Source organism: Hypanus sabinus, chromosome 3 (genome assembly GCF_030144855.1).
Source record: "Hypanus sabinus isolate sHypSab1 chromosome 3, sHypSab1.hap1, whole genome shotgun sequence".
Classification (NCBI taxonomy): domain Eukaryota; kingdom Metazoa; phylum Chordata; class Chondrichthyes; order Myliobatiformes; family Dasyatidae; genus Hypanus; species Hypanus sabinus.
In genome coordinates, this window is record NC_082708.1 from 192,902,831 (window position 1) to 192,928,315 (window position 25,485).

The 25,485-nt window shown below is 43.6% G+C and overlaps 1 protein-coding gene across 1 annotated transcript in view; it reads left to right on the plus strand.

Moving 5' to 3' along the window:
• Positions 1–25,485, plus strand: part of mogs (mannosyl-oligosaccharide glucosidase) — a 61,216-nt gene that overhangs the window by 2,354 nt on the left and 33,377 nt on the right. Inside the window, exon 2 of the mRNA XM_059965913.1 lies at positions 13,644–14,012. Within this exon, the coding sequence (XP_059821896.1) occupies positions 13,652–14,012 (361 nt within the window). The 5' untranslated portion in view covers positions 13,644–13,651. The remainder of the gene's footprint in view (positions 1–13,643; positions 14,013–25,485) is intronic.

The following is a 25,485-nucleotide window of genomic DNA, read 5'->3' on the forward strand; positions in this document are numbered from 1 at the left end:
ATGGTTGCCTCTCTGAATGGAGGCCTGTGATTAGCGGAGTGCCACAGGGATCGATGCTGGGTCCGTTTAGTGTGGCATCTGTATCAGTGATCTGGATGGTAATGTGGTTAACTGGATCAGCAGATTTGCAGATGACACCAAGATTGGGGGTGTAGTGGACAGTGAGGAAGACTGTCATGGCTTGCAGAGGCATCTGGGCCAGCTGGAAAAACGGGCTGAAAAATGGCAGATGGAAATTAATACAGACAAGTGCAAGGTGTTCACTTTGGTCTTGTGCAGTGAATGGTAGGGCACTGAGGGATGTGGCAGAACAAAGGCATCTGGAAATACAGGTCCATAACTCATTGACAGTGGTAGATAGGGTCGCAAAGAAAGCTTTTGGAACATTGACCCTCATAAATCAAAGTATTGAATATAGGATATGGAATGTTATGTTGAAATTGTATAAGGTGTTGGTCTATCCTAATTGACATTATTGTGTGCAGTTTTGGTCACCTGTGGAAAAGATGTAAACAAGGTTGAAAGAATGCAGAAAAAATTTACAAGGATGTTCCTGGGAGGATCTGAGTTATAAGGAAATATTGAATTCTTTAGATGTAGAAGATTGAGAGGAGATTTGATAGAGGTAGACAAAATCATGAGGGGTATAGATAAGGTAAATGCAAACAGGCTTTTTCCTCTGAGGTTGGGTGGGACTACAACCAGAGGTCATGGGTTAAGGGTGAAAGGTGAAATATTTCAGGGGAACATGAGGGGAAACTTATTCACTCAGGGGTGAGTGTGAAATGACCTGCCAGTGCAAGTATTCCATGCAAGCTCGATTTCAACATTTATGAGAAGTTTGGATAAGTACATGAATAGTAGGGACATAGAGGCCGAGGTCCAGGTGCAGATCATTGGGAATAGGCAGTTTAAATAGTTTTGGCATGGACTAGAAGGGCCGAAGGGCCTATTTTTGTGCTGTACTTCTCTATGACTCTCATTTAATCTCCCTACCACTGACGTGAAATTCACCAGTCTATCAAACATAGAGCACTACAACACCGAAACAGTCCCTGCTGAACTGTTATTCTGCCTCGTCCCATCAACTACACCTGGACTATAGCCATCCATTCCCTACCCATCCAAACATTTATCAAAATTTCTCTTATATTTTCATAGAACATAGAAAATCTATAGCACATTACAGGCCCTTCAGCCCACAATGTTGTGCCTACTATGTAACCTACTCTAGAAACTGCCTAGAATTTTCCTACTGCATAGCCCTCTATTTTTATGAGCTCCATGTACCTATCTAAGAGTCTCTTAAAAGACCCTATTGTATACGCCTCTACAGCCTTCACTGGCAGTAGCACACTGGCACACACCCACCACTCTCTGTGTGGAAAAATTTCTCTTTGACGTCGCCCCTCAGTACCTATTTTCAAGCACTTTAAAACTATGCCCGCTTGGGTTAGCCATTTCAGCCTTGGGAAAAAGCCTCTGGCTATGCACATGATCAATGCCTCTCATCATCTTATACACCTCTATCAGGTCACTTCTCGTCCTCCATCGCTCCAAGGAGAAAAGACCAAGTTCACTCAACCTATTTTCATAAGGCATGCTCTCCAATCCAGGCAACATCCTTGTAAATCTCCTCTGCACTCTCTACAGCATTCACATCCTTCCCGTAATAAGATGACCAGAACTGAACAGGTTTATTCCTATTTCCCTTGAGCAAAAAAATAATATTAGCGTCCAACTAGTCTTCCAGCACCACCCATTGCTGGTGAAGATGTGAAGAAGTTGGTCAAGGGCCCAGCAGTCTCGCCGCTCACCTCTCTCAATAACCTGAGGTATCTCCCATCTGACCCTGGGGACGTAGCCATCTTAATATTTTTCAAAACATCCAACACTATCAGAATCAGATTTATTATCACCGGCATGTGATGTAAAATTTGTTCATTTGCAGCAGCAGTTCAATGCAATACATTATCTAGCAGGGAGAGAAAATAATAATAAATAAAATAAAACCTAATAAATATTTAAGTAAATCAATTAAGTATATTGAATAGATTTTTAAAAAATGAGCAAAAACAGAAATACTGTACATTTAAAAAAAGTGAGGTAGTATCCAAGAGTTCAATGTCCATTTAGGAATCAGATGGCAGAGGGGAAGAAGCTGTTCCTGAATCACTGAGAATGTGCCTTCAGGCTTCTGTACCTCCTACCTGATGGTAACAGTGAGAAAAGGGCATGCCCCGGGAGCTGGAGGTTCATACTAATAGACGCTGCCTTTCTGAGATGTCACTCCCTAAAGATGTCCTGGGTACTTTGTAGGCTAGTGCCCAAGATGGAGCTGACTAGGTGCACAACCTTCTTTCTTTATCTTGTAATGCCCTAGCATCAACGTTCCCTCTTAATTGTTTTTTACAGCTGTCATGGACCAACCATTGCTCTGTGCAGGAAATTTTTACATAGTCGGAAAACTGCGCAGCTGACCTTTTTTGTGATATGCATATTATGAATAGATGAAGAGTAGAGTTAAAAGGTGCAAGAAGGAAGGGAGAAACACAAGGTGATGGGTGAAACTGGGGTGAAGTAAAGCGCTGGGAAGTTGACTGGTATAAGAGATACAGGGCTAGAGTAGGGGATATCAGGCTGTAATAGGGGAGGACAGAAGGCCATGGAAGAAAGAAGGGGGAATGGGGGGAAGGAGCACCAGAGGCAGGCAATGGGTCCTATACTCAATAAGTTGATTTATGAAAGCCAGAGTACCAAAAGCTTTCTTTATGACTGACTACTTATTTCACAACTTTCAAGGAATTATGGATTTGTATCCCCAGATCCCACTGCAGTGTCTTACTAATCACTGTATAAGTCCTACCTTGGTTTATCCTCCCAAAGTGCAATGTCTCATTTGTCAGACCATTTTTCCATTTGGTCCAGATCCCACTGCAAGCTTTGATAGTCTTCCTCATTGTCTACAACATTCCGAATCTTATTGTCATCTACAAATGACCACATTATCATCTAAATCGTTAATATTGGATGACAAACAACAGTGTACCATGTACTGACACCTATGGCACATCACTAGTCACAGGCTTCAAGTCAGAGAGGCAACCAACTACTACAACTCTGGCTGATCCCACTAAGCCAGTGTTGCATCGAGTTCACTACTTCACCTTGAATCCCATGCGACTTAACCTTCTGAAGCAGTCTCCAGTGACTAGAGGTCATGGGTTAAGGATGAAAAGTGAAATGTTTAAAGGAAACATGAAGGGGTAACATCACTTAAAGGGTGGTGCGAATGTGGAATGAAATGCCAGCAGAAATGGTAGATGCAGTTTCAGTTTCAACATTTTAAGAGAATTTGGATAGGTAAGTGTATGGGAGTGTGGTGGAGGGCTATGGTCCAGGAGCAGGTTGTTGGTCTGCTTTAGTGCTCTATGACTCTTTTGACTTTTTGCATAAATGTAGAAATCATCCACCACCTTTTCTTAACTGTATAACCATATAACAATTACAGCATGGAAATAGGCCATCTCGGCCCTTCTAGTCCATGCCGAACACTTACTCTCACCTAGTCCCACCAACCTGCACTCAGCCCAAACCCTCCATTCCTTTCCTGTCCATATACCTATCCAATTTTTTTTAAATGACAAAATGGAACCTGCCTCTATCACTTCTACTGGAAGCTCATTCCACACAGCTACCACTCTGTGAGTGAAGAAGGTCCCCCTCGTGTTACCCCTAAACTTTTGTCCCTTAACTCTCATCAACTTTCCTGGTAACCTCCTTGAAAAACTACATAAGTATTGTTTAACCTGTATATAACCTGTTTAACTTGTATAATAAGTATTGTTTAACTTAACCTGTTCTTCAATAGATTTAACACTGTGGCCCCTGCCCATCCCCCACATGATTCATCTGTTGTCAGCCCCCCAACCAACACATACTCCACTCTCCCCTCCTACCCCTCCTCACAGCCCCCCACCTTGCTCTCGTGATGACACCCCTCCCTCACCTGAAACCACCACGGTGGGCTTCACAGCTGAACAGGTGAGAAGACAGCTGAAACGTCTCCACCCAAGCAAGGTTGCAGGCCCAGATGGTGTCAGCCCCAGGGTGCTCAAAGCCTGTGCCCCCCAGCTATGTGGAGTACTTCACCATGTCTTCAACCTGAGCCTGAGTCTCCAGAGGGTTCCTCTGATGTGGAAGACGTCCTGCCTCGTTCCTGTACTGAAGACGCCGCGCCCCAGTGGCTCCAATGACTACAGACCGGTGGCATTGACCTCCCACATCATGAAGACCCTGGAGAGACTTACTCTAGAGCAGCTTCGGCCTATGGTTAGGCCACACTTAGACCCCCTCCAGTTCGCCTATCAGCCCCGACTAGGAGTTGAGGATGCCATCGTCTACCTGCTGAACCGTGTCTACACCTACCTGGACAAGCCGGCGAGCACTGTGAGGGTCATGTTTTTTGACTTCTCCAATGCGTTCAATACCATCCGCCCTGCTCTGCTGCATGAGAAGCTGACAGTGATGCAGGTGGATGCTTCCCTGGTATTATTGATTACGTGACTGGCAGACCACAGTACGTGCGCTTGCAACACTGTGTGTCAGACTGAGTGGTCAGCAGCACTGGGGCTCCACAGGGACTGTCCTGTCTCCCTTTCTCTTCACCATCTACACCTCGGAGTCTTGCCATCTTCAGAAGTTTTCTGATGACTCTGCCATAGTTGGATGCATCAGCAAGGGAGATGAGGCTGAATACAGGGCTACGGTGGAAAATTCTGTCACAATGTCACATGGTGCGAGCAGAACCATCTGCAGCTTAATGTGAAAAAGACTAAGGAGCAGCTGGTGGACCTGAGGAGGGCTAAGGCACTGGTGACCCCTGTTTCCATCCAAGGGGTCAGTGTGGACATAGTGGAGGATTACAAATACCTCGGGATACAAATGGACAATAAACTGGACTGGTCAAAGAACAGGCTGTCTACAAGAAAGGTCAGAGCAGTCTCTATTTCCTGAGGAGACTGAGGTCCTTTAACATCTGCCAGATAATGCTGAGGATGTTCTACAAGTCTGTGGTGGCCAGTGCTATCATGTTTGCTGTTGTGTGCTGGGGCAGCAGGCTGAGGGTAGCAGACACCAACAGAATCAACAAACTCATTTGTAAGGCCAGTGATGTTGTGGGGATAGAACTGGACTCTCTGATGGTGGTGTCTGAAAAGAGGATGCTGTCCAAGTTGCATGCCATCTTGGACAACAACTCCCATTCACTCCATAATGTATTGGTTAGGCACAGGAGTACATTCAGTCAGAGACTCATTCCACCGAGATGTAACACTGAGCTTCATAGGAAGTCATTCCTACCAGTGGCCATCAAACTTTACAACTCCTCCCTCAGAGTGTCAGACACCCTGAGCCAATAGGCTGGTCCTGGACTTATTTCCACTTGGCATGATTAACTTATTTTTATTTAATTATTTATGGTTTTATATTGCTATATTTCTTCACTATTCTTGGTTGGTGTGGCTGTAACGAAACCCAATTTCCCTCAGGATCAATAAAGTTTGTCTGTTTAGGCTCAATCTACCACACACACAACCATAAACAAGAAAATCTGCAGATGCTGGAAATCTGAGCAACACAGACAAAATGCTAAAGGAACTCAGCAGGCCAAGCAGCATCTATGGAAAAAAGTACAGTCAACATTTTGGACTGAGACCCTTCAACAGGACTAGAGAAAAAAAGCTGAGGAGTAGATTTAAAAGGTGTTGGGGGGGGGGAAGAGAGATACAGCAGGTGACAGGTGAAACTTGGAGGGGGAGGGATGAAGCAAAGAGCTGGGAAGTTGATTGGTGAAAGACAGAAGGCCATAGAAGAAAGAAAAAAGGGGAGGATCACCAGAGTGAGGTGATGGGCCGGCAAGAAGATAAGGTGAGAGAGGGAACGGGGGATGTGAAATCTGAAAGGGTAGAGTGGGGTGCATTACTGGAAGTTTAAGAACTCAATGTTCATGCTGTCAGGTTGGAGGCTACTTAAACAGAATATAAAGAGTTGTTCCTCCAGCCTAAGTGTGGTCTCATCACGACAGTGGAGAAGGCCAAGGGTGGATATATTGGAATGGGAAGCGGAATTAAAATGGGTAGCCACTGGGAGATCCCGCTTGTTCTTGTGGATCACGTGATCTCCCACAAAACGACGTTGACAATCCCTAATCAGATTCTGTCTATCCAATACTTACACATATATCCTGTCCCTTAAAATGCCTTCCAATAATCTACCTGTTGCAATAGCAGGCTGACCAGCCTATATAACCGTATAACAACTACAACACGGAAACAGACCATCTCATCCCTTCTAGTCCGTGCCGAACGCTTACTTTCACCTAGTCCCACCTACCTGCACTCAGTCCATAACCCTCCATATTCCTTTCCTGTCCATATACCTATCCAATTTTTTTTTTAATGACAAAATCAAATCTGCCTCTACCACTTCTACTGGAAGCTTGTTCCACACAGCTACCACTCTCTGAGTAAAGAAGTTCCCCCTCATTTTACCCCTAAACTTTTGCCCCTTAACTCTCAACTCATGTCCTCTTGTTTGAATCTCCCCTATTCTCAATAGAAAAGGCCTATCCACATCAATTCTATCTATCCCCCTCATAATTTTAAATACCTCTATCAAGTCCTCCCTCAACCTTCTATGCTCCAAAGAATAAAGACCTAACTTTTTCAACCTTTCTCTGTAACTTAGGTGCTGAAACCCAGGTAACATTCTAGTAAATCTCCTCTGTACTCTCTCTATTTTGTTGACATCTTTCCTATAATTCGGTGACCAGAACTGTACACAATACTCCAAATTTGGCCTCACCATTGCCTTGTACAATTTTAACATTACACCCCAACTCCTATACTCAGTGCTCTGATTTGTAAAGGCCAGCATACCAAAAGCCTTTTTCACCACCCTATCCACATGAAATTCCACCTTTATTCTATGCCTTTAGAACCATTATTCCTAGATCACTCTGTTCTACTGCATTCCTCAATGCCCTACCATTTACCATATATGTACTATTTTGATTAGTCCTACCAAAATGTAGCACCTCACACTTAACAGCATTAAACTGCATCTGCCATCGTTCAGCCCACTCTTCTAACTGGCCTAAATCTCTCTGCAAGCTTTGAAAACCTACTTCATTATCCAAAATGCTACCTGTCTTAGTATCATCTGCATACTTACTAATCCAATTTACCACCCCATCATCCAGATCATTTCCCAGTTTGTTCTTAGAACCTTTCTTGAACAATGAAACAACATTTGCTACCCTCCAGTCTTCTGGCAACCCACTCATGACTAAGGATGTTCAAAATATCTTCGCAATTTCTGCACTAGCCTCTCAAGGTCTGAGGGGACATCTTGTCAGGCTTTAGGGAGTTATCCACCCTAATTCACCTCAAGACAGCCAACACCACCTCTTCTGTAATCTGGATATGGTCTGTGACCTCACTATTCTTTTTCTTCAGTTCAATTGTCTGTGTCTATCTCTAGAGTAAAGACAGATGTAAAAAAAAATTAAAAATCTTTCTCATTTCTTTTGGCTCTAAGCTAGATGACCACACTGATCTTCAAAATGAATATTGTCCCTTGCTATTGCTTTTAATATTACATTAGAAACCCTTGATTTGTTGAGTCAATGGTAAGGAAGGCAAATGCAATATTAGCATTCATTTTGAGAGGGATAGAATATAAGAGCTTTGTAAGACATTGGTCAGACTGCACTTGGAGTATTGTGGGAAATTTTGTGCCCCTTATCTAAGAAAAGATGTGCTGCCATTGACAGGGTCCAAAGAAAGTTCACAATAATGATTCTTTGTATGTGGCCTACCAGCGGCATCAACACAGCTTTACCAAGAGGGATTTCTCGCAGGTCGGTGGCGTTTATTTAAAAAAGGGAGCTTCAAGAGCGTTTGTCCATTGTACATGGCCTTTCAGCGACTATAATTGGAGCACCAATCATTAGTTAGTTAGCAGGGAAGGTTCAGGCATAAAAGGGAGATACTGTCAAGTGGAGCAGTCATTGACAGAGTGATCTGAGACAAAGTGGTAGGGCTTTGGCTCATTCGGGCTTTGCAGATAGCGGTTTGAGGCGAGGTAAGTTACCTGTGAGGAATAGAAACAGGAAGTATGTCTGTGAGGCCAGTGTTCTATACTGGGTGTCAAATGTGGGAAGTCCGAGAGAGTCCCAACCTTCTAGATGGCCACATCTGCACCAGATGTATTGAGCTGCAGCTCCTTCGGGACCAGGTTAGGGAACTGGAGCTGCAGTTGGTGACTTTTGTCTGGTCAGGGAAAGTGAAGAGGTGATAGAGAGGAGCTATAGGAAAATAGTCACACCGGGGACTCGGGAGACAGTTAAGTAGGTAACAGTCAGGAGAGGGAAGAGCAGGGGTCAGATGCTAGAGAGTACCCCTGTGGCTGTCCCCCTCAACAATAAGTATTTCTGTTTGAGTACTATTGGGGGGGGGGGGGGGAATAGCCTACCTGGGGAAAGCAACAGTGGACGTGCCTCTGGCACAGAGTCTGGCCTTGTGGCTCAGAAGGGTAGGGAAAGGAAGAAGATGGCAGCAGTGATAGGGGACTCTGTAGTTAAGGGTTCAGAAAGGTGATTCTGTGGACACAGAAAAGAAACACGGATGGTAGTTTGGCTCACAGGTGCCAGGGTCCTGGCTGTTTCTGATCGTGTCCACGGTATCCTGAAGTGGAAAGGTGAACAGCCAGAGGCTGGTACACATTAGTACCAATGACATAGGTAGGAAAAGGGAGGAGGTCCTGAAAGCAGACTACAGGGAGTTAGGAAGGAAGTTGAGAAGCAGGACCTCAAAGGTAGTAATCTCACGATTACTGCCTGTGCCATGTGACAATGAGTATAGGAGTAGAGTGAGGTGAGGATAAACGCATAGCTGAGGGATTAGAGCAGGGGGCAGGGATTCAGATTTCTGGATCATTGGGACCTCCGTTGGGGCCGACATGATGTGTACAAGAAGGAGGGGTTGCACTTGAATCCAAGGGGAACAATATCCTGGCAGGGAGGTTTGCTAAGTCTATTGGGGACAGTTTAATCTAGAACCGCTGGGGGGTGGGAACTGAACTGAAGAAACAGAGGAAGGGGCAGTTGGCTCAGAAATAAAGAAAGCTTAGAGACAGTGCGAGAGGGAAGATAGGCAAGTGATAGAAAAGGAATACACTCAGACCGATGGTTTGAGATGTGTCTATTTTAAAGCAAGAAGCATCATGAACAAAGTGGCTGAGCTTAGAGCATGGATCAGTACTTGGAGCTATGATGTTGTGGTCATTAAAGAGACTTGGATGGCTCAGGGGCAGTAATGGTTACTGAGAGTGTCAGGCTTTAGATGTTTCAGCAAGGAAAGGAAGGGAGGCAAAAGAAGTGGGGGCATGGCACTGCTGATCAAAGATAATGTCACTGCTGTAGAAAACGGAGGAAGTCATGGAGGGATTATCTCCTGAGTCTCTGTAGGTGGAAGTTAGAAACAGGAGGGGGTCAGTAACTCTACTGAGTGTTTTTTATAGACTACCCAATAGTGACAAGGACATCAAGGAGCCGATAGGGAGACAGATTCTGGAAAGGTGCAATAATAACAGGGTTGTCATGGTGGGAGATTTTAATTTCCCAAATATTCTCCCTAGAGCAAGCGTGTTAGATGGGATAGAGTTTGTTAAGTGTGTTCAGGAAGGTTTCCTGACACAATGTGTAGATAAGCCTACAAGAGGAAAGGCTATACTTGATCTGGTATTAAGAAATGAACCTGGTCAGGTGTCAGGCCTCTTAGTGGGAGAGCATTTTGGAGATAGTCATCACAGTTCTATTTCCTTTACCATAGCATTGGAGAAAGAGAGGAACAGACAATTTAGGAAAGCGTTTAATTGGAGTAAGGGGAAATATGAAGCTATCAGGCAGGAACTTAGGAGTATAAATTGGGAACAGATGTTCAGTGGATATTTGCATGGTGTTCCGCATAGCTACTTTCCAATGAAATGAAGAAAGGATGGTAGGGTACAGGAACCTTTGTGTGCTTCAGTATTCACTGCTGAAAAGGATCTTGGCAATTTTAGGGATGATTTACAGTGGATTGAAAAGCTTGAGCAATAGACGATAGAGCAGTAGGCCATTCAGCCCATCGAGCCAGCACTGCCATTCAATGTGATCATTGCTGATCATCCAGAATCAGTACCCTGTTCCTGCTTTCTCCCCATATCCCTTGACTCCGCTATCTTTAAGAGCTATATCGAACTCTTTCTTGAAAGCATCCAGACAATTGGCCTCCACTGCTTTCTGAGGCAGAGCATTCCATAGATCCACAATTCTCTAGGTGAAAAAGGTTTTCCTCAACTCCGTTCTAAATGGCCTACCCCTTATTCTTAAACTGTGGCCTCTGGAAACATCAGGAACATGTTTCCTGCCTCTAGCGTGTCAAATCCCTTAATAATCTCAGATGTTTCAATCAGATCCCCTCTCATACAGACATTAAGAAAGAGGATGTGCTGGAGCTTTTGGAAAGCATCAAGCGGGATAAGTCTCTGGAACCGGACGAGATGTACCCCAGGCTACTGTGGGAGGCAAGGGAGGAGATTGCTGAGCCTCTGGCAATGATCTTCGTATTGTCAATGGGGACAGGAGAAGTTCCAGATGACTGGAGGGTTGCAGATATTGTTCCCCTACTCAAGAAAGGGAGTATAGATAGCCCAAGAAATTATAGACCAGTGAGTCTTACTTCAGTGGTTGACGTAAGTTGATGGAGAAGATCCTGAGAGGCAGGATTTATGAGCATTTGGAGAGGCATAATATGATTAGGAACTGTCAGCATGGCTTTGTCAAAGGCAGGTTGTGCCTTACGAGCCTGATGGAATTTTTTGAGAATGTGACGAAACACATTGATGAAGGAAGAGCAGCAGATGTAGTGTATATGGATTTCAGCAAGGCATTTGATAAGGTACTCCATGCAAGCCTTATTGAGAAAGTAAGGAGGCATGGGATCCAAGGCAACATTGCTTTGTGAATCCAGAACTGGCTTGCCCACAGACGGCAAAGTGTGGTTACAGACAGGTCATATTCTGCATGGAGGTTGGTGACCAGTGGTGTGCCTCAGGAATCTGTTCTGGGACCCCTACTCTTCGTGATTTTTATAATTGACCTGGATGAAGAAATGGAGGGATGGGTTCGTAAATTTGCTGATGTCACAAAGGTTGAGGGTGTAGTGGATAGCGTGGAGGGCTGTCAGAGGTTACAGCAGGACATTGATAGGATGCAAAACTGGGCTGAGAAGTGGTAGATGGAGTTCAACGCAGGTAAGTGTGAGGTGGTTCATTTTGGTAGGTCAAATATGATGGCAGAGTAAAGTATTAATAGTAAGACTCTTGGCAGTGTGGAGGATCAGAGGGATCTTGGTGTCCGAGTCCATAGGACACTTAAAGCTGCTACACAGGTTGACTGTAGTTAAGAATGCATATGGTGTATTGGCCTTTATAAACCTTGGGATTGAGTTTAAGAGCTGAGAAGTAATGTTACAGCTACATAGGACCCTACTTGTTAGACCCCACTTGGATTACTGTGCTCATTTCTGGTCGCCTCACTACAGGGAGGATGTGGAAGCCATAGAAAGGGTGCAGAGGAGATTTACAAGGATGTTGTCTGGATTGGGGAGCGTGCCTTCTGAGAATAGGTTGAGTGAACTTGGTTTTTTTTCCATGGAGCGATGGAGGATGAGAGGTGACCTGATAGAGATATACAAGATAATGAGAGGCATTGATCATGTGGATAGTCAGAGGCCTTTTCCCAGGGTTGAAACAGCTAACACAAGAGGGCACAGTTTTAAGGTGATTGGAAATAGGTACAGAGGAGATATCAGGGGTAGGTTTTTTATGCAGAGAGTGGTGAGTGTGTGGAAATGGCTGCCGGCGATGGTGGTGGAGGCGGATATGATAGGGTCTTTTTAGAGACTCCTGGATAGGTACATGGAGCTTAGAGAAACAGAGGGCTATGGGTAACCCTAGGTAATTTCTAAGGTAAGTACATGTTTGGCACAGCATTGTGGGTTGAAGGGCATGTATTGTGCTGTCGGTTTTCCATGTTTCTGTGAAAGTGTTAACAGCTTAATGTTAAAGGGTTTAGATGTTTCAGACATGATAGAGGCAGAGGGATGAAGGGTGGAGGGGGTGGCATTGCTAGTCAGGAAAAATGTTATAGCAGTGCTCAGGCAGGACAGATCAGAGGGCTTGTCTATCAAGGCCATATTGGTGGAGCTGAGAAACAGGAAAGGTATGACCACATGAATGGGGTTGTATTATAGACCACCCAATAGTCAGCAAGAATTGGAGGCACAAATCTGCAGAGAGATAGCAGACAACGGTAGGAAACATGAAGTTGTGATAGTAGAGGATTTTAATTTTCCACATATTGATTGGGACTCACATACTGTTAAAGGTCTAGAAGGGTTAGAGTTTGTAAATTGTGGTCAGGAAAGTTTTCTAAATCAATATATATAGGTACCAACTAGGGAGGATGCAGTATTAGATCTCCTATTAGGAAGCGAGTTAGGACAGGTGACCGAAGTGTGTGTAGGGGAACACTTTGGTTCCAGTGATCATAACACCATTAGTTTCAACTTGATCATGGATAAAGATAGATCTGGTCCTCAGGTTGAGGTTCTAAACTGGAAAAAGGCCAAATTTGAAGAAATGAGAAAGGATCTAAAAAGTGTGGATTGGGACAGGTTGTTCTCTGGCAAGGATGTGATTGGTATGAAGGAGGCTTTCAAAGGAGAAATTTTGAGAGTGTAGAGTTTGTATGTTTCTGTCAGGATTAAAGGCAAAGTGAATAAGAATAAGGAACCTTGTTTCTCAAGGGATATTGGAACTCTGATATCTCCAGTCATAACCCAAACACTGCTGCTACAGAATAACCATTACATTAGCAGTGAAACCTTTCCCAGGACGTTACATCTGATATAAGCGACCTTCTTTTTCTTTACCAGAGCTCTCTAAACCTGTTAGCCTTGGCTTTTATTCTAACAGGAACAAAGTCCTCCAATTTACTAAGCATTCCTTTGCCAGAAAATAGCCTACCCCAATCTACACTTGGCAGATCCGTTCTGATGCCATCAAAATTGGCCTTTCTTCAATTTAAAATCTTAACCCAAGGGCCAGACTTGTCTTTCTCCATAATTATCTTGAAGCTAGTAGAATTATGATTCTAGATCTGAAGTGTTCTACACAGACTCTTGTCATCTACCCTGTCTTGCTGTCTAAAAGAGATCCATTATAACGCTGTCTATTTGGGATCTCCACACATTGATTAAGGAAATTCGGATTCATACTTATCCTCTTTCAATTGTGATTGTTGTTCCCTAAATGTTCTCTCACTGAATGGCCAGTCACCTGGTCAGGCTCATTCCACAGTACAAGATCTGGTTTACTCTCCCCTCCAGATTTAAGAAACACAGACCTATGAATAGGTAGAAAATGGACCACGTGCTGGCAGATGTGACAGTTTAACAGACATGGTGGGCTGAAAGGCCTGTGCCTTTGCTGTACTATTCTATCTTCTATATATGCTATGTTCTCTCTTCCCCCAGAGTAAAGAATGGCACGGCAGAGACTGAAAAAAGAGAGGCTGCTTGATACAAAAGTGGATGGTAAAAATGGAAAGAATACAGGAATTCATAAGAAGGCTCCAGCCAAGGAGAAGAAGAAAAAGTCCAACTTGGGGAATATCTTCATCAACATAGCAATCGTTTTATGTACTGTGAGCTGTGTCTGGTTTTGCTATGCTATTTACATGAGATCGTGGTTTGCTAACAGAATCATAACACCTCACCCTTCATTCAGGATATTGAACAGCAACAGCTCTAGTCCCACATTGTCACCAGAAAGATACTGGGGATCGTACCGACCTCAGATATACTTTGGAATGAAAACACGGAGTCAGAAATCCATTGTAACAGGTAGAGTGAATTTATTGTATCATGACAGGCAGTTTTTCCAAGTCTGTGTTCTTTTGTGAGTGACCATGCTTAATTTTAAGTGACATAGAAAAACAATATTGCGTGATCATGGGAACTTAAGTATGTAGGTAGACTGAGAAAATCAGGTAGGGCTCTGTGAGAAAATGGATTTGTGGAATGTCTACAAGGTGGCTTTTTAGAGCTTGTGGTAGAGCCCAATAGGGTAGCACGATAGCATAGTGCTTAGAGCAACGTAATTGCCAGTCAGGGTTCTGTTCCACTGCTGTCTAAGGAGTTTGTACAGTACTTTGCAGAACTCTTAGGCCCCCTAGCTCAACTCTCAGTAGCACATGGCACATGCGTCATTCTAGAGAATACTCCCCTGGAGGTCCTGCTTTTAAGCTTTCTACCTAACACCCTATATTCTCTCTTCAGGACTTCCTCTCTCTTCCTATCTATGTCATCGGTGCCAATAAGCACCACAGTTTCTGGCTGGTCACCCCTCCCTTGACAATGCTTTTAACCTACTCCGGATCAATCTAATCTTTTCTTCCCGCATAGCCCTCCCATTTTTCTTTCATTCATGTGCCCATATAAGAATCCTTTAAGTATCCCTAATGTATCTGCCACAATTTCTACCCCTACACCAGACAGCATGTTCCATACATTTACTACTGATGATTATATCAACAAAATACAAATTTTTCTGAACTACAGCTTTTTGATACCACCACTGAAACTGATCAAACAAGAAATGTATCAATAAACAATGAATTGATTCAAAATATATTACAATAATTTATCAACATATTTTATCAAAATAGTATACCTACACCTAACTGGCAAAGACAAATTTCCAAAATAAATGTCTAATTCACCAGTGAATTGTAGTGTTTCTTGAGCCGAGTTATAGTTAACCTAAATACTTTCAGGGCTATTCACTAAGTGTAGTGTATGAATACACTTCTCAGTTACCACTTTCATTGCATCAGTAAGAGGTTCCAAAAGTTGTTTTAGTTACATAAAGCATAAAAGAGAGACTAAGGTGGCCATTAGACTGCTTGTAAATAATGCTGGAGATATAGTAATGAACTTTGAAGTACTTATTTAATTCCCTCACCGTTGCACTTGGGTTCCTCCTTCACATGTCAGAAATTTGAGAGTCAGAGCCAGAGTGAGTATTGTGGCCATTACTAAGGAAACGGTGATGGGGTTGCTGAAATGCTAAAGGTGGATAGATCACCTGGACTAGATGGACATGTTACAGTTGGTTAAGATGTTGGTGAGACCTAATTTAGAGAATTATATGCAATTCTGGTAAACTACCTGCCTAGAAGGATGTCGATAAGATTGAAAGAGTTCAGAGAAAATTTACAAGGATGTTGCTGGGATGTGAGGACCTGAGTTATAGGGAAAAATTGAATAGATTAGGACTGTATTCCCAGAAATATAGGAGAATGAGGGGAGATTTGATAGAGGTATAAAAAATTGAGAGCTATAGATAGGGTAAATGCAAGCAGGCTTTTTCTACTGAAGTTGGGTGAAGTTATATATGGAAGTCATAGGTGTTGGGTTGAACCTGAGTTGCACTGCAAACGATCGCCAGCGGGAGTACATAAAGAGAGCTACCTTTTCAGTCAGGTCCACAATCTAGAGTTAAAAGGCACAGCTTTGAAGCAGTTCCTCAGTTGCACTGCAACCAATTTCCAAGTGGGATTCATTAGAAAGGGCAAATAAAAATAACACGTACAAGCAGAGCGGCAGAGTGTACTGGTGTTTAGAGTTGCTTAGGCAAGGTACAGTATCTGATCATTTTCTTTTTTCTTATTTGTTCATTCCTCCTCTGTTAGGGCAGGTGAATGCATGGCTGAGGAACTGGTGCAGAGGGCAGGGGATCTGATTTATGGATCATTGGGATCTCTTCTGGGAAAGGTGCAACCTGTAGAGGAAGGAACGAATTACACTTGAATCTGAGGGGGACCAATATCCTTGCGAACAGGTTTGCAAGAATTGTTTGGGAGGATTTTAACTATTTGGCAGGGGGATGGGAAACAGAGTGATAGTGCTGAGGATGAGGTAGTAGGTTTACAAACAGAGTGTGTAGCGAGTCACTGAGAAAGGAGAGGCTGAGGATAAAGGTAGAATTGCAGTCAACAGGGTGATTTCTGTCGTAAAAGGTGGACAAAATCAGGAAGGGTGAATAAAAGACTAAAGGTGTTATATTCATGTGCAGTATACGGAATAAGGTATCTGAACTTGGGGCATGTATGCTGTTCTGGGCATCACTGAATTGTGGTTGAAAGAAGATTATATCTAGGAGCTTAACATCCAAGAATACACATTGTATCGAAAGGTCAAGCAGGTCGGCAGAGGGGATGGTGTGGCTCTGTTGGTAAAGAAAAATAAAATTGAATCATTAGAGGTGACATGGGGTTGCAAGAAGTTGAATTGTTTTGGGTAGATCTAAGGAAATGCAAGGGTAAAAAGACCCTGGGAGTTGTATACAGACCCCCAAACAGTGATAAGGATGTGCTGTACAAAAAACAACGGTAAATACAAAATGCATGCCAAAAGTGCACTGTTACAATAGTCATGGGGGATTTCCATATACTGGGAGATTGGAAATTCAGGTTAGTGCTGGATGCCAAAAGGGGTAATTTCTAGAAGGCCTATGTGATGTTGCTTTAGAGCAGGTTGTGGTTAAGCCCACCAGGTGATCATCTATTCTAAATTGGATGTTGTACAATGAACCAGAATTGATTAGAAAGCTTAAGGTAAAAGAACTCTTAGGGCCAAGTAATCAAAATATGATAGAATTCGCCCTGAACATAGAAGATAGAAATTTACAGCACATTACAGACCCTTCAGCCCACAATGTTGTGCTGACCATGTAACCTACTCTAGAGACTGCCTAGAATTTTCCTAGCACATAGTCCTCTATTTTTCTAAGCTCCATGTACCTATCTAAGAGGCTCTTAAAAGACCCTATTGTATTCGCCTCCACCACCGTCACCGGCAGTGCTTTCCATGCACCCCCCACTCTCTGTGCGAAAAACTTACCCCTGACCTCCCCTCGGTACCTATTTCCAAGCACCTTAAAACTATACCCTCTTGTTAGCCATTTCAGCCCTGGGAAAAAGCCTCTGGCTATCCACATGATCAATGCCCCACATCATCTTACACACCTCTATCAGGTCACCTCTCAGCCTTTGTCGCTCCAAGGAGAAAAGGCCAAGTACACCCATTCTTCTCACCTGAAATTTAAGATAGACAATTTAAAGCCAGATGTATCAGTATTGCAGTGGAGTAAAGGGAATTACCCAGGCACGAGAGAGGAGTTGGCCAAAATTCATAGGGAAAGGACACTGGCAGGGGTGAGAGCGGAATAGCAGGAATTTCTGGAAGCAATTTGGAAGGTACAGGATGTATACACCCAAAGAAGTCAAAGTATTCTAAAGGAAAAATGACCCAACCTTGGCTAACAAAAGGTCAAAGAGGATATATAATAGAGCAAAATTTAGAGAGAAGTTAGAGGATTAGAAAGCTTTTACAAACCAACAGAAGGCAACTTAAAAAGTAATTAAGAAGATAAAGATATGATACCAAAGTAAGCTAGCCAATAATATTAAAGCGGATACCATAAGTTTCTTCAGATACATAAAGTGTAAAAGAGAGGGAAGAGTGGATATTGCACCGTCAATAAACGATGCTGGAGAGGTAAAATGGGGGACAATAAAATAGTGGACAAACTGAATGAGTATTTTGCATCAGTCTTCACTGTGGAAGACACTGGAAGTTCTAGAGTGTTAGGAGTCATGAAGTGTGTGAAATTACTAGGAAGAAAGTTCTCAGGAAACTGAAAAATCTGAAGGTAGATAAGTCACCTGGACCAGATGGTGCCCACCCCAGGGCTCTAAAGGATGCTGAAGAGATTGTGGAGACATTAGTAATGATCTTTCAAGAATCACTAGGTTCGGGAATGGTCCGGAAAGACAGGAAAATTGCAAATGTCACTCCACTCTTCAAGAACGGAGAGAGGCAGAAGAAGGGAGAATTATAGGCCAGTTAGTCTGACCTCAGTAGTTAGGAAGAGAGTTGGGATACCTGGGTATTTCTCTGGTTGGCAATCAGTGGTGAGCGGTGTGCTGCAGGGATCATTGCTGAGCCCACAACTGTTCATGATATACATTAATGACCTGGAAGAGGGGACTGAGTGTAGTGCATCAAACTTTGCTGATGACACTAAACTGAGTGGAAAAGCAAATTGTACAGAGGATAAGGAGAGTCTGCAGAGAGATACAGATAAGTTAAGTGGCCAGGGGTCTGGCAGATGGCGTACAATGTTGGTAATGTGAGGTCTTCCACTTTGGAAAAAAAAATGGAAGATCAGATTATTATTTAAATGGTAAAAAGATTGCAGCATGCTGCTGTGCAGAGGGACTTGGGAGTGCTTGTGCATGAATCACAAAAGGTTGGTTTGCAGGTGCAGCAGGTAATCAAGAAGGCAAATGAAATGTTGGTCTTCATAGCCAGAGGGATTGAATTTAAGAGTGGGGTTATGCTGCAACAGTACAGGATTCTGGTGAGGCAGTATCTGGAGTACTGCATGCAGTTCTGGTCCCTTTACTTGAAGGATATACGGGCTTTGGAGGCAGTGCAGAGGAAGTTCACCAGGTTGATTCCAGAGATGAGAGGGTTAGACTAAGAGGAGAGATTGAATAACCTGGGACTGTACTCGCTGGAATTCAGAAGGGTGAGAGGAGATCTTGTAGAAATATATAAAATTATGAAAGGGATAGATAAGAAAGAGGCAGGCATTCTGGCATTGTACCGGATGACTGGACAATTGCAAAGTTGCACTCCGTGACTTAAGAACAGTGGGAGGCAGCATAAAGGAAACTATAGACCTGTTAGCCTGACATCAGTGGTTGGGAAGTTGCTGGAATCGATTGTTAGGAATGAGATTATAGAGTACCTGGAGGCACATGACAAGATAGGCCAAAGCCAGCATGGTTTCCTGAAAGGAAAATCCTGCCTGAAAAACCTACTGCAAATTCTTTGAGGAAATTACAAGCAGGGTAGACAAAGGAGATGCAGTAGACATGGTGCAGAAGGCCTTTAACAAGGTGCTGCACATGAGGCTGCTTAGCAAGATAAGAGCCCATGAACTACATGAAGGTTAAAAGAATGGGTGGAATATGGCTGATTGAAAGAAAACAGAGAGTGGGAATAAAGGGATCTAATTCTGGCTGGCTGCCAGTTACCAATAAAATTCCACGGGGGTCAATGTTGGGAATGCTGCTCTTTACAATGTATGTCAATGATTTGGACTACAGTATTAATGGATGATACAAATTTGCCAATGATACAAAGATAGGTGAAGGAATGGGTAGTGTTGAGGAAACAAAGAGCCTGCAGACAGTTTAGGGGAATGGGCAAAGAAGTGGCAAATGAAATACAATGTTGGGAAGTGTATGTTCATGCACTTTGGTGGAAGAAATAAACGGGCAGATAATTATTTAGATGGGGAGAGAATTCAAAATGCAGAGATGCAAAGGGACTTGGGAGTCCTTGTGCAAGATACCCCAAAGGTTAACCTCCAGGTTGAGTCGGTTGTGAAGAAAGCGAATGTAATGTTGGCATTCATTTCTAGAAGTATAGAATATAAGAGCAGGGATGTGATGTTGAGGCCCTATAAGGCACTCATGAGACCACACATGTTTCGGATTCTTATTTTAGAAAGGATATATTGACATAGAAACATAGAAAACCTACAGCTCAATACAGGCCCTTCGGCACACAAAGTTATGCCGAAAATGTCCCTACCTTAGAAATTACTAATAGCCCTCTATTTTTCTAAGCTCCATGTACCTATCCAAGAGAATCAGAATCAGACTTTAATCGCCAAGTACCTGTGCACATACAAGGAATTTACTTCCGGCAGATGTCTCTCTGCTCATAACAATAATAATGATAAATATAAATGAAAATATAGATTATACATACAGGTAGTGCAATCCAAGTAATAGTTAGCCGACAGTTAACCGGCAGTTAACCATTCAGCAAAGTGACCGCGGTAGGGAAAAAACTTCTCCAGTGCCTATTAGTCTTAGTCTGGAGGGATCTGAAGCGCCTACCAGACGGAAGCAGTTCAAACAGTCCGTGCGCAGGATGGAAGGAGTCCTTTATGATGTTCCCCACCCTCTTCTTCAACCTGGAAGAGTACAGGTCCCCAATAGAGGGCAGGGAGGCTCCAATGATGCGCTCAGCAGTCCTCACTGTGCACTGTAGTCTGGTTCTATCCTGCTTGGTGGCGGCTCCAAACCACACAGTGATGGAGGTGCACAGGACAGACTCAATGACTGCAGTGTAGAACTGCAGCAGCAATTCCTGAGGCAGACCATATGAGGCTGAGTAAACACAGCCTTTTCTCCTTGGAGCAATGGAGGATGAGAGGTGACCTGATAGAGGTGTATAAAATGATGAGAGGCATTGATCATGTGAATAGTCAGAGGCTTTTTCCCAGGGCTGAAATGGCTGCCACAAGAGGGCACAGGTTTAAGTCTCTTAAAAGACCCTGTCGTATCTGCCTTCACCACTGTTGCTGGCAGCCCATTCCATGCACTCACTACTCTCTGCGTTTAAAAAAACTTACCCCTGACATCTCCTCTATACCTACTCCCCAGCACCTTAAACCTGTGCCCTCTTGTGGCAGCCATTTCAGCCCTGGGAAAAAGCCTCTGATTATCCACATGATCAATGCCTCTCATCATTTTATACACCTCTATCAGGTCACCTCTCATCCTCCATTGCTTCAAGGAGAAAACGCTGCGTTTACTCAACCTGTTTTCATAAGGCGTCCTTCCCAATCCAGGTAACATCCTTGTAAATCTCCTTTACACCCTTTCTATGGTTTCCACATCCTTTCTGTAGAAAGCCAACCATGCTGGGCAGTCCTCCATCTGCCACTTCTCAGTCCAGTTTTGCATCCTATTAATGTCCCACTGTAACCTCTGACAGCCCTCCACACTATCCACAACACCCCAACCTTTGTGTCATCAGCAAACTTACCCATCCCTCCACTTCCTCATCCAGGTCATTTATAAAACTCACAAAGAGTAAGGGTCCCAGAATAGATCCCTGTAGCACACCACTGGTCACTGACCTCCATGCAGAATATGACCCGTCTATAACCACTCTTTGCCTTCTGTGGGCAAGCCAGTTCTGGATCCACAAAGCAATTTCCCCTTGGATCCCATGCCTCCTTACTTTCTCAATAAGCCTTGTATGGGGTACCTTATCAAATGCCATGCTGAAATCTATATACGCCACATCTACTGCTCTACCTTCATCAACATGTTTAGTCACATCCTCAAAAATTCAATCAGGCTTGTAAGGCACTACCTGCCTTTGACAAAGCCATGCTGACTATTCCTAATCATATTATACCTCTCCAAATGTTCATAAATCCTCCCTCTCAGGATCTTCTCCATCAACTTACCAACCACTGAACTAAGACTCACTGATCTATAATTTCCTGGTCTATCTCTATTCCCTTCCTTGAAAAAGGGAACAACATCTGCAACCCTCCAATCCTCCGGAACCTCTCCCACACCCATTGATGATGCAAAGATCATCACCAGAGGCTCAGCAGTCTCCTCCCTCGTCTCCCACAGTAGCCTGGGGAAAATCTCATCCGGTCACAGCAACATATCCAAATTGATGCTTTCCAAAAGCTCCAGCACATCCTCTTTCTTAATATCTACATGCTCAAGCTTTTCAGTCCACTGCAAGTCTACACTACAATCTCCAAGATCCTTCTCTATAGTGAATACTGAAGTAAAGTATTCATTAAGTACCTCTGCTATTTCCTCCAGTTTCATACACACTTTCCCACTGTCACACTTGATAGGTCTTATTCTTTCACGTCTTGCCTTTCACATAATTGTAGAATGCCTTGGGGTTTTCCTTAATCCTGCCCGCCAAGGCCTTCTCATGGCCCCTTCTGGCTCTCCAAATTTCCTTCTTAAGCTCCTCAAATAAGTTGCTGAGGCAGGATCTTCCCTTCATGAAATCATGCTGGCTTGGGCCTATCTTGTCATGCACCTCGAGGTATTTCATAACCTCGTCCTTGGAGGATCGACTCCAATAACTTTCCAACTACTGATGTCAGACTAATAGGTCTGTAATTTTTATTTTGCTGCCTCTCTCCTTCCTTAAACAGCGGAACTACATTTGCGACCTTCCAGTCCTCTGGAACCATGCCAGAGTCTGTTGATTCCTGGAAGATCATTTCCAATGCCTCCACAATCCCCAATGTCACGTCCTTCAGAACCACCTAACAAACTCAACCCCATCTAAACCCCTTGCTCTAGGGAGATGCCAATCAATATTTGGGAAATTAAAATCTCCAATCATGACAACTCTGTTATTATTACACCTTTCCAGGATCTGTTTCCCTATCTGCTCCTCAATGTCCCTGTTCTATTGGGCAGCCTATAAAAAGCACCCAGTAGAGTTATTGACCCCTTCCTGTTCCTAACTTCCACCCACATAGACTCCGTAGACAATCCCTGCATGATGCCACCTTTTCTGCAGCTGTGACACTATCTTTGATCAACAGTGCCATGCCCCCACCTCTTTTGCCCCCCTTTCTGTCCTTTCTGAAAAATCTAAAACCTGGCACTTGAAGTAACCATTCCTGTCCCTGAGCCATCCAAGTCTCTGTAATGGCCACCACATTGTAGCTCCAAGTACTGATCCACGCTCTAAGCTCATCCGCTTTGTTCACAATATTCATTGTGTTAAAATAGACACATCTCAAACTGTCGGTCTGAGCACATCCCTTCTCTATCACCTGCCTATCCTCCCTCACACACTGTCTCCAAGCTTTCTCTATTTGTGAGCCAACTGCCTCTTCCCCAGTCTCTTCAGTAGAGGGAGGGCGTTCAGAGAAGATTCATGAGAATGATTCCAGGAATGAAAGGGTTACTGTATGAGGAGCATCTAGCAGCTCTTGGGGTGTATACTTGGAGTTCAGGAGAATAGGTGGGCAGGGTGGTCTCACAGAAACATTGTCCCACTTGGTGGCACAATAATATCAGCACCGGACTCTGGAGCGAAGGTTCTCGAGTTGGAATCCAAGTCGGGTTGAACGTTGAGCTAGCAACTTGACCTCATGAAAACAAGAATAGCTTGTTACGGAAACACCGTCATGACGGTGCCTTGATAACTCCACTGCTGACTTAAGGGCTATTCTTCTTCTTCATAGAAATATTCCAAATGTTAAAAGGCCTGAGCAGATTAGATATGGCAAAGTTATTTCCCTGGTAGGGAAGTCTAGAACAAGAGGGCACATCTTTAGGATTGAAGGACGTCCATTTAGAGCTGAGGTGTGGAGAAATTACTTTAGTCAGAGGGCAGTAAATCTGTGGAATTTGATACCACGAGCGGCTGTGGAGGCCAAGTCATTTGTTGTATTTAAGGTAGAGATAGGTTCTTGATTAGCCAGGACATCAAAGGGTATGGGGAGAAGGCAGGGGAGCGGGGATGACTGGAAGAATTTGATCAGCTCATGATTGAAAGGTAGAGCAAACTCAATTGGCCGAATGGCCTACTTCTGCTCCTATATCTTATAGGAAAGTTGTTTCCACTGGTATGTGAGAGTAAACTAGGTGACATAGCCTGACGATTTGGGGGAGTTAATTCAGGACGCAGATGAGGAGGAACTGCTTTTCCCAAAGAGTGGTGAATCTGGAATGCTCTGCTCAATGAAGCAGTGGAGACTACTTTAGTAAATATATTTAAGGCAAAGTTGGATAGATTTTTGCATAGTAGGAGAATTAAGGTTATGGGGAAAAGTCAGGTGAATGGAGATGAGTCCATGGTCTTATCAGCCATGATCTTATTGAATGGTGGTGTTGCTCGATGGTTCGGATGACCTACTCCTCCTATTTCTTATGTTGATGTCAATTGTTAAGAATGTGGTTTCAGAGTACTGGAGGCGCATGGTAAAATCGGCCATAGTTAGCATGGCTTCCTCAAGGGAAAATCTTGCCTGACAAATTTGTTGGAATTTTTTGAAGAAATAACAAGCAGCATAGACAAAAGAGAATCGGTTAATGTTGTGTACTTGGATTTTCAGAAGGCCTTGGATAAGGTGCCACACATAAGGCTGCTTAACATGCTATGAACCCATGGTATTACAGGAAAGATTCTAGCATGGATAGAGCAGTGGTGGATCGGCAGGAGGGTAAGAGTGTGAACAAAGGGAACCTTTTCTGGTTGATGCCAGTGACTAGTGGTGTTCCATAGGGGCCTGTGTTGGGATCAATTCTTTTTACATTACATGTCAATGACTTGGATTTTGGAATTGATGGTTTTGTTGCAAAGTTTGCAGGCAATATGAAGATAGGTGGAGGGTCAGTTTAGGAGAATGGGCAGTGAAGTGGCAAATGGAATACAGTGTCGGGAAGTGTATGGTCATGCACTTTGGTAGAAGAAATAGGGTTGACTGTTTTGTAAATGGAGAGAAAATACAGAAAACTGAGGTGTAAATGGACTTGAAAGTCACTGTGCATGATACCCTCAAGGCTAGCTTGCAGGTTGAGACAGTGATGAGGAAGGCAAATGCAATGTTAGTGTTAATTTCAAGAGGACTAGAATATAAAAGCAAGGATGTAATGTTAAGGCTTTATAAGGCATTGGTCAGACCACACTTAGAGTATTGTGAGTAGCTTTGGGATATTTATCTAAGAGAGAATGTGCTGAAACTACAGAGGGTTCATAGGAGGTTCACAAATAGTTCTGTTATTGAAAGGCTTGTCACACGAGGATCATTCAGTGGCTCGGTCTGTTCTCACTGAAGTTCCAAACTCGCATTAAAACCTATGGAATGTTGAAAGGCCTCAATAGAGTGGATGTGGGGAGGATGCTTCCAATGGTGGCAGAGTCCAGAGGACACAGCCTCAGAACAGAGGGATGTCCATTTAGAACGGAAATGTGGAGGAATTTATTTCTCCAGAGAGTGATGTATCTATGGAATTTGTTGCCACAGGTGGTAGTGGAGGCCAAGTCATTGGGTATATTTAAGGCAGAGTTTGAAAGAATCTTAATTAGTCAGTGCTTGAAGAATATGGGGAGAAGGCGGGACATTTGAGCTGAGGGGAAACTGGATCTGCATGATGAAATGGTGGAGCAGACTTGATGGGCCAAATGGACTAATTCTGTTGCTCCTATATCTTATGGTCTAATGGATACTGTTTCAGGGAGTGGGGGGTGTGGATCAGCCTATGAGGGGGAAGCTGTGGTGAGCAGGTCTCTGGGACTGAGGATGGGAGGAGAGGAGAGTAGTGGTAATAAGACATTCATTACTTAGAGGAGCAGGAAGGAGATTTTGTGGGTGTGAAAGAGACATCCAGATGGCATGTTGCCCCTCAGGTGCCAGAGTCAGGAACGTCTCAGATCACGTCCA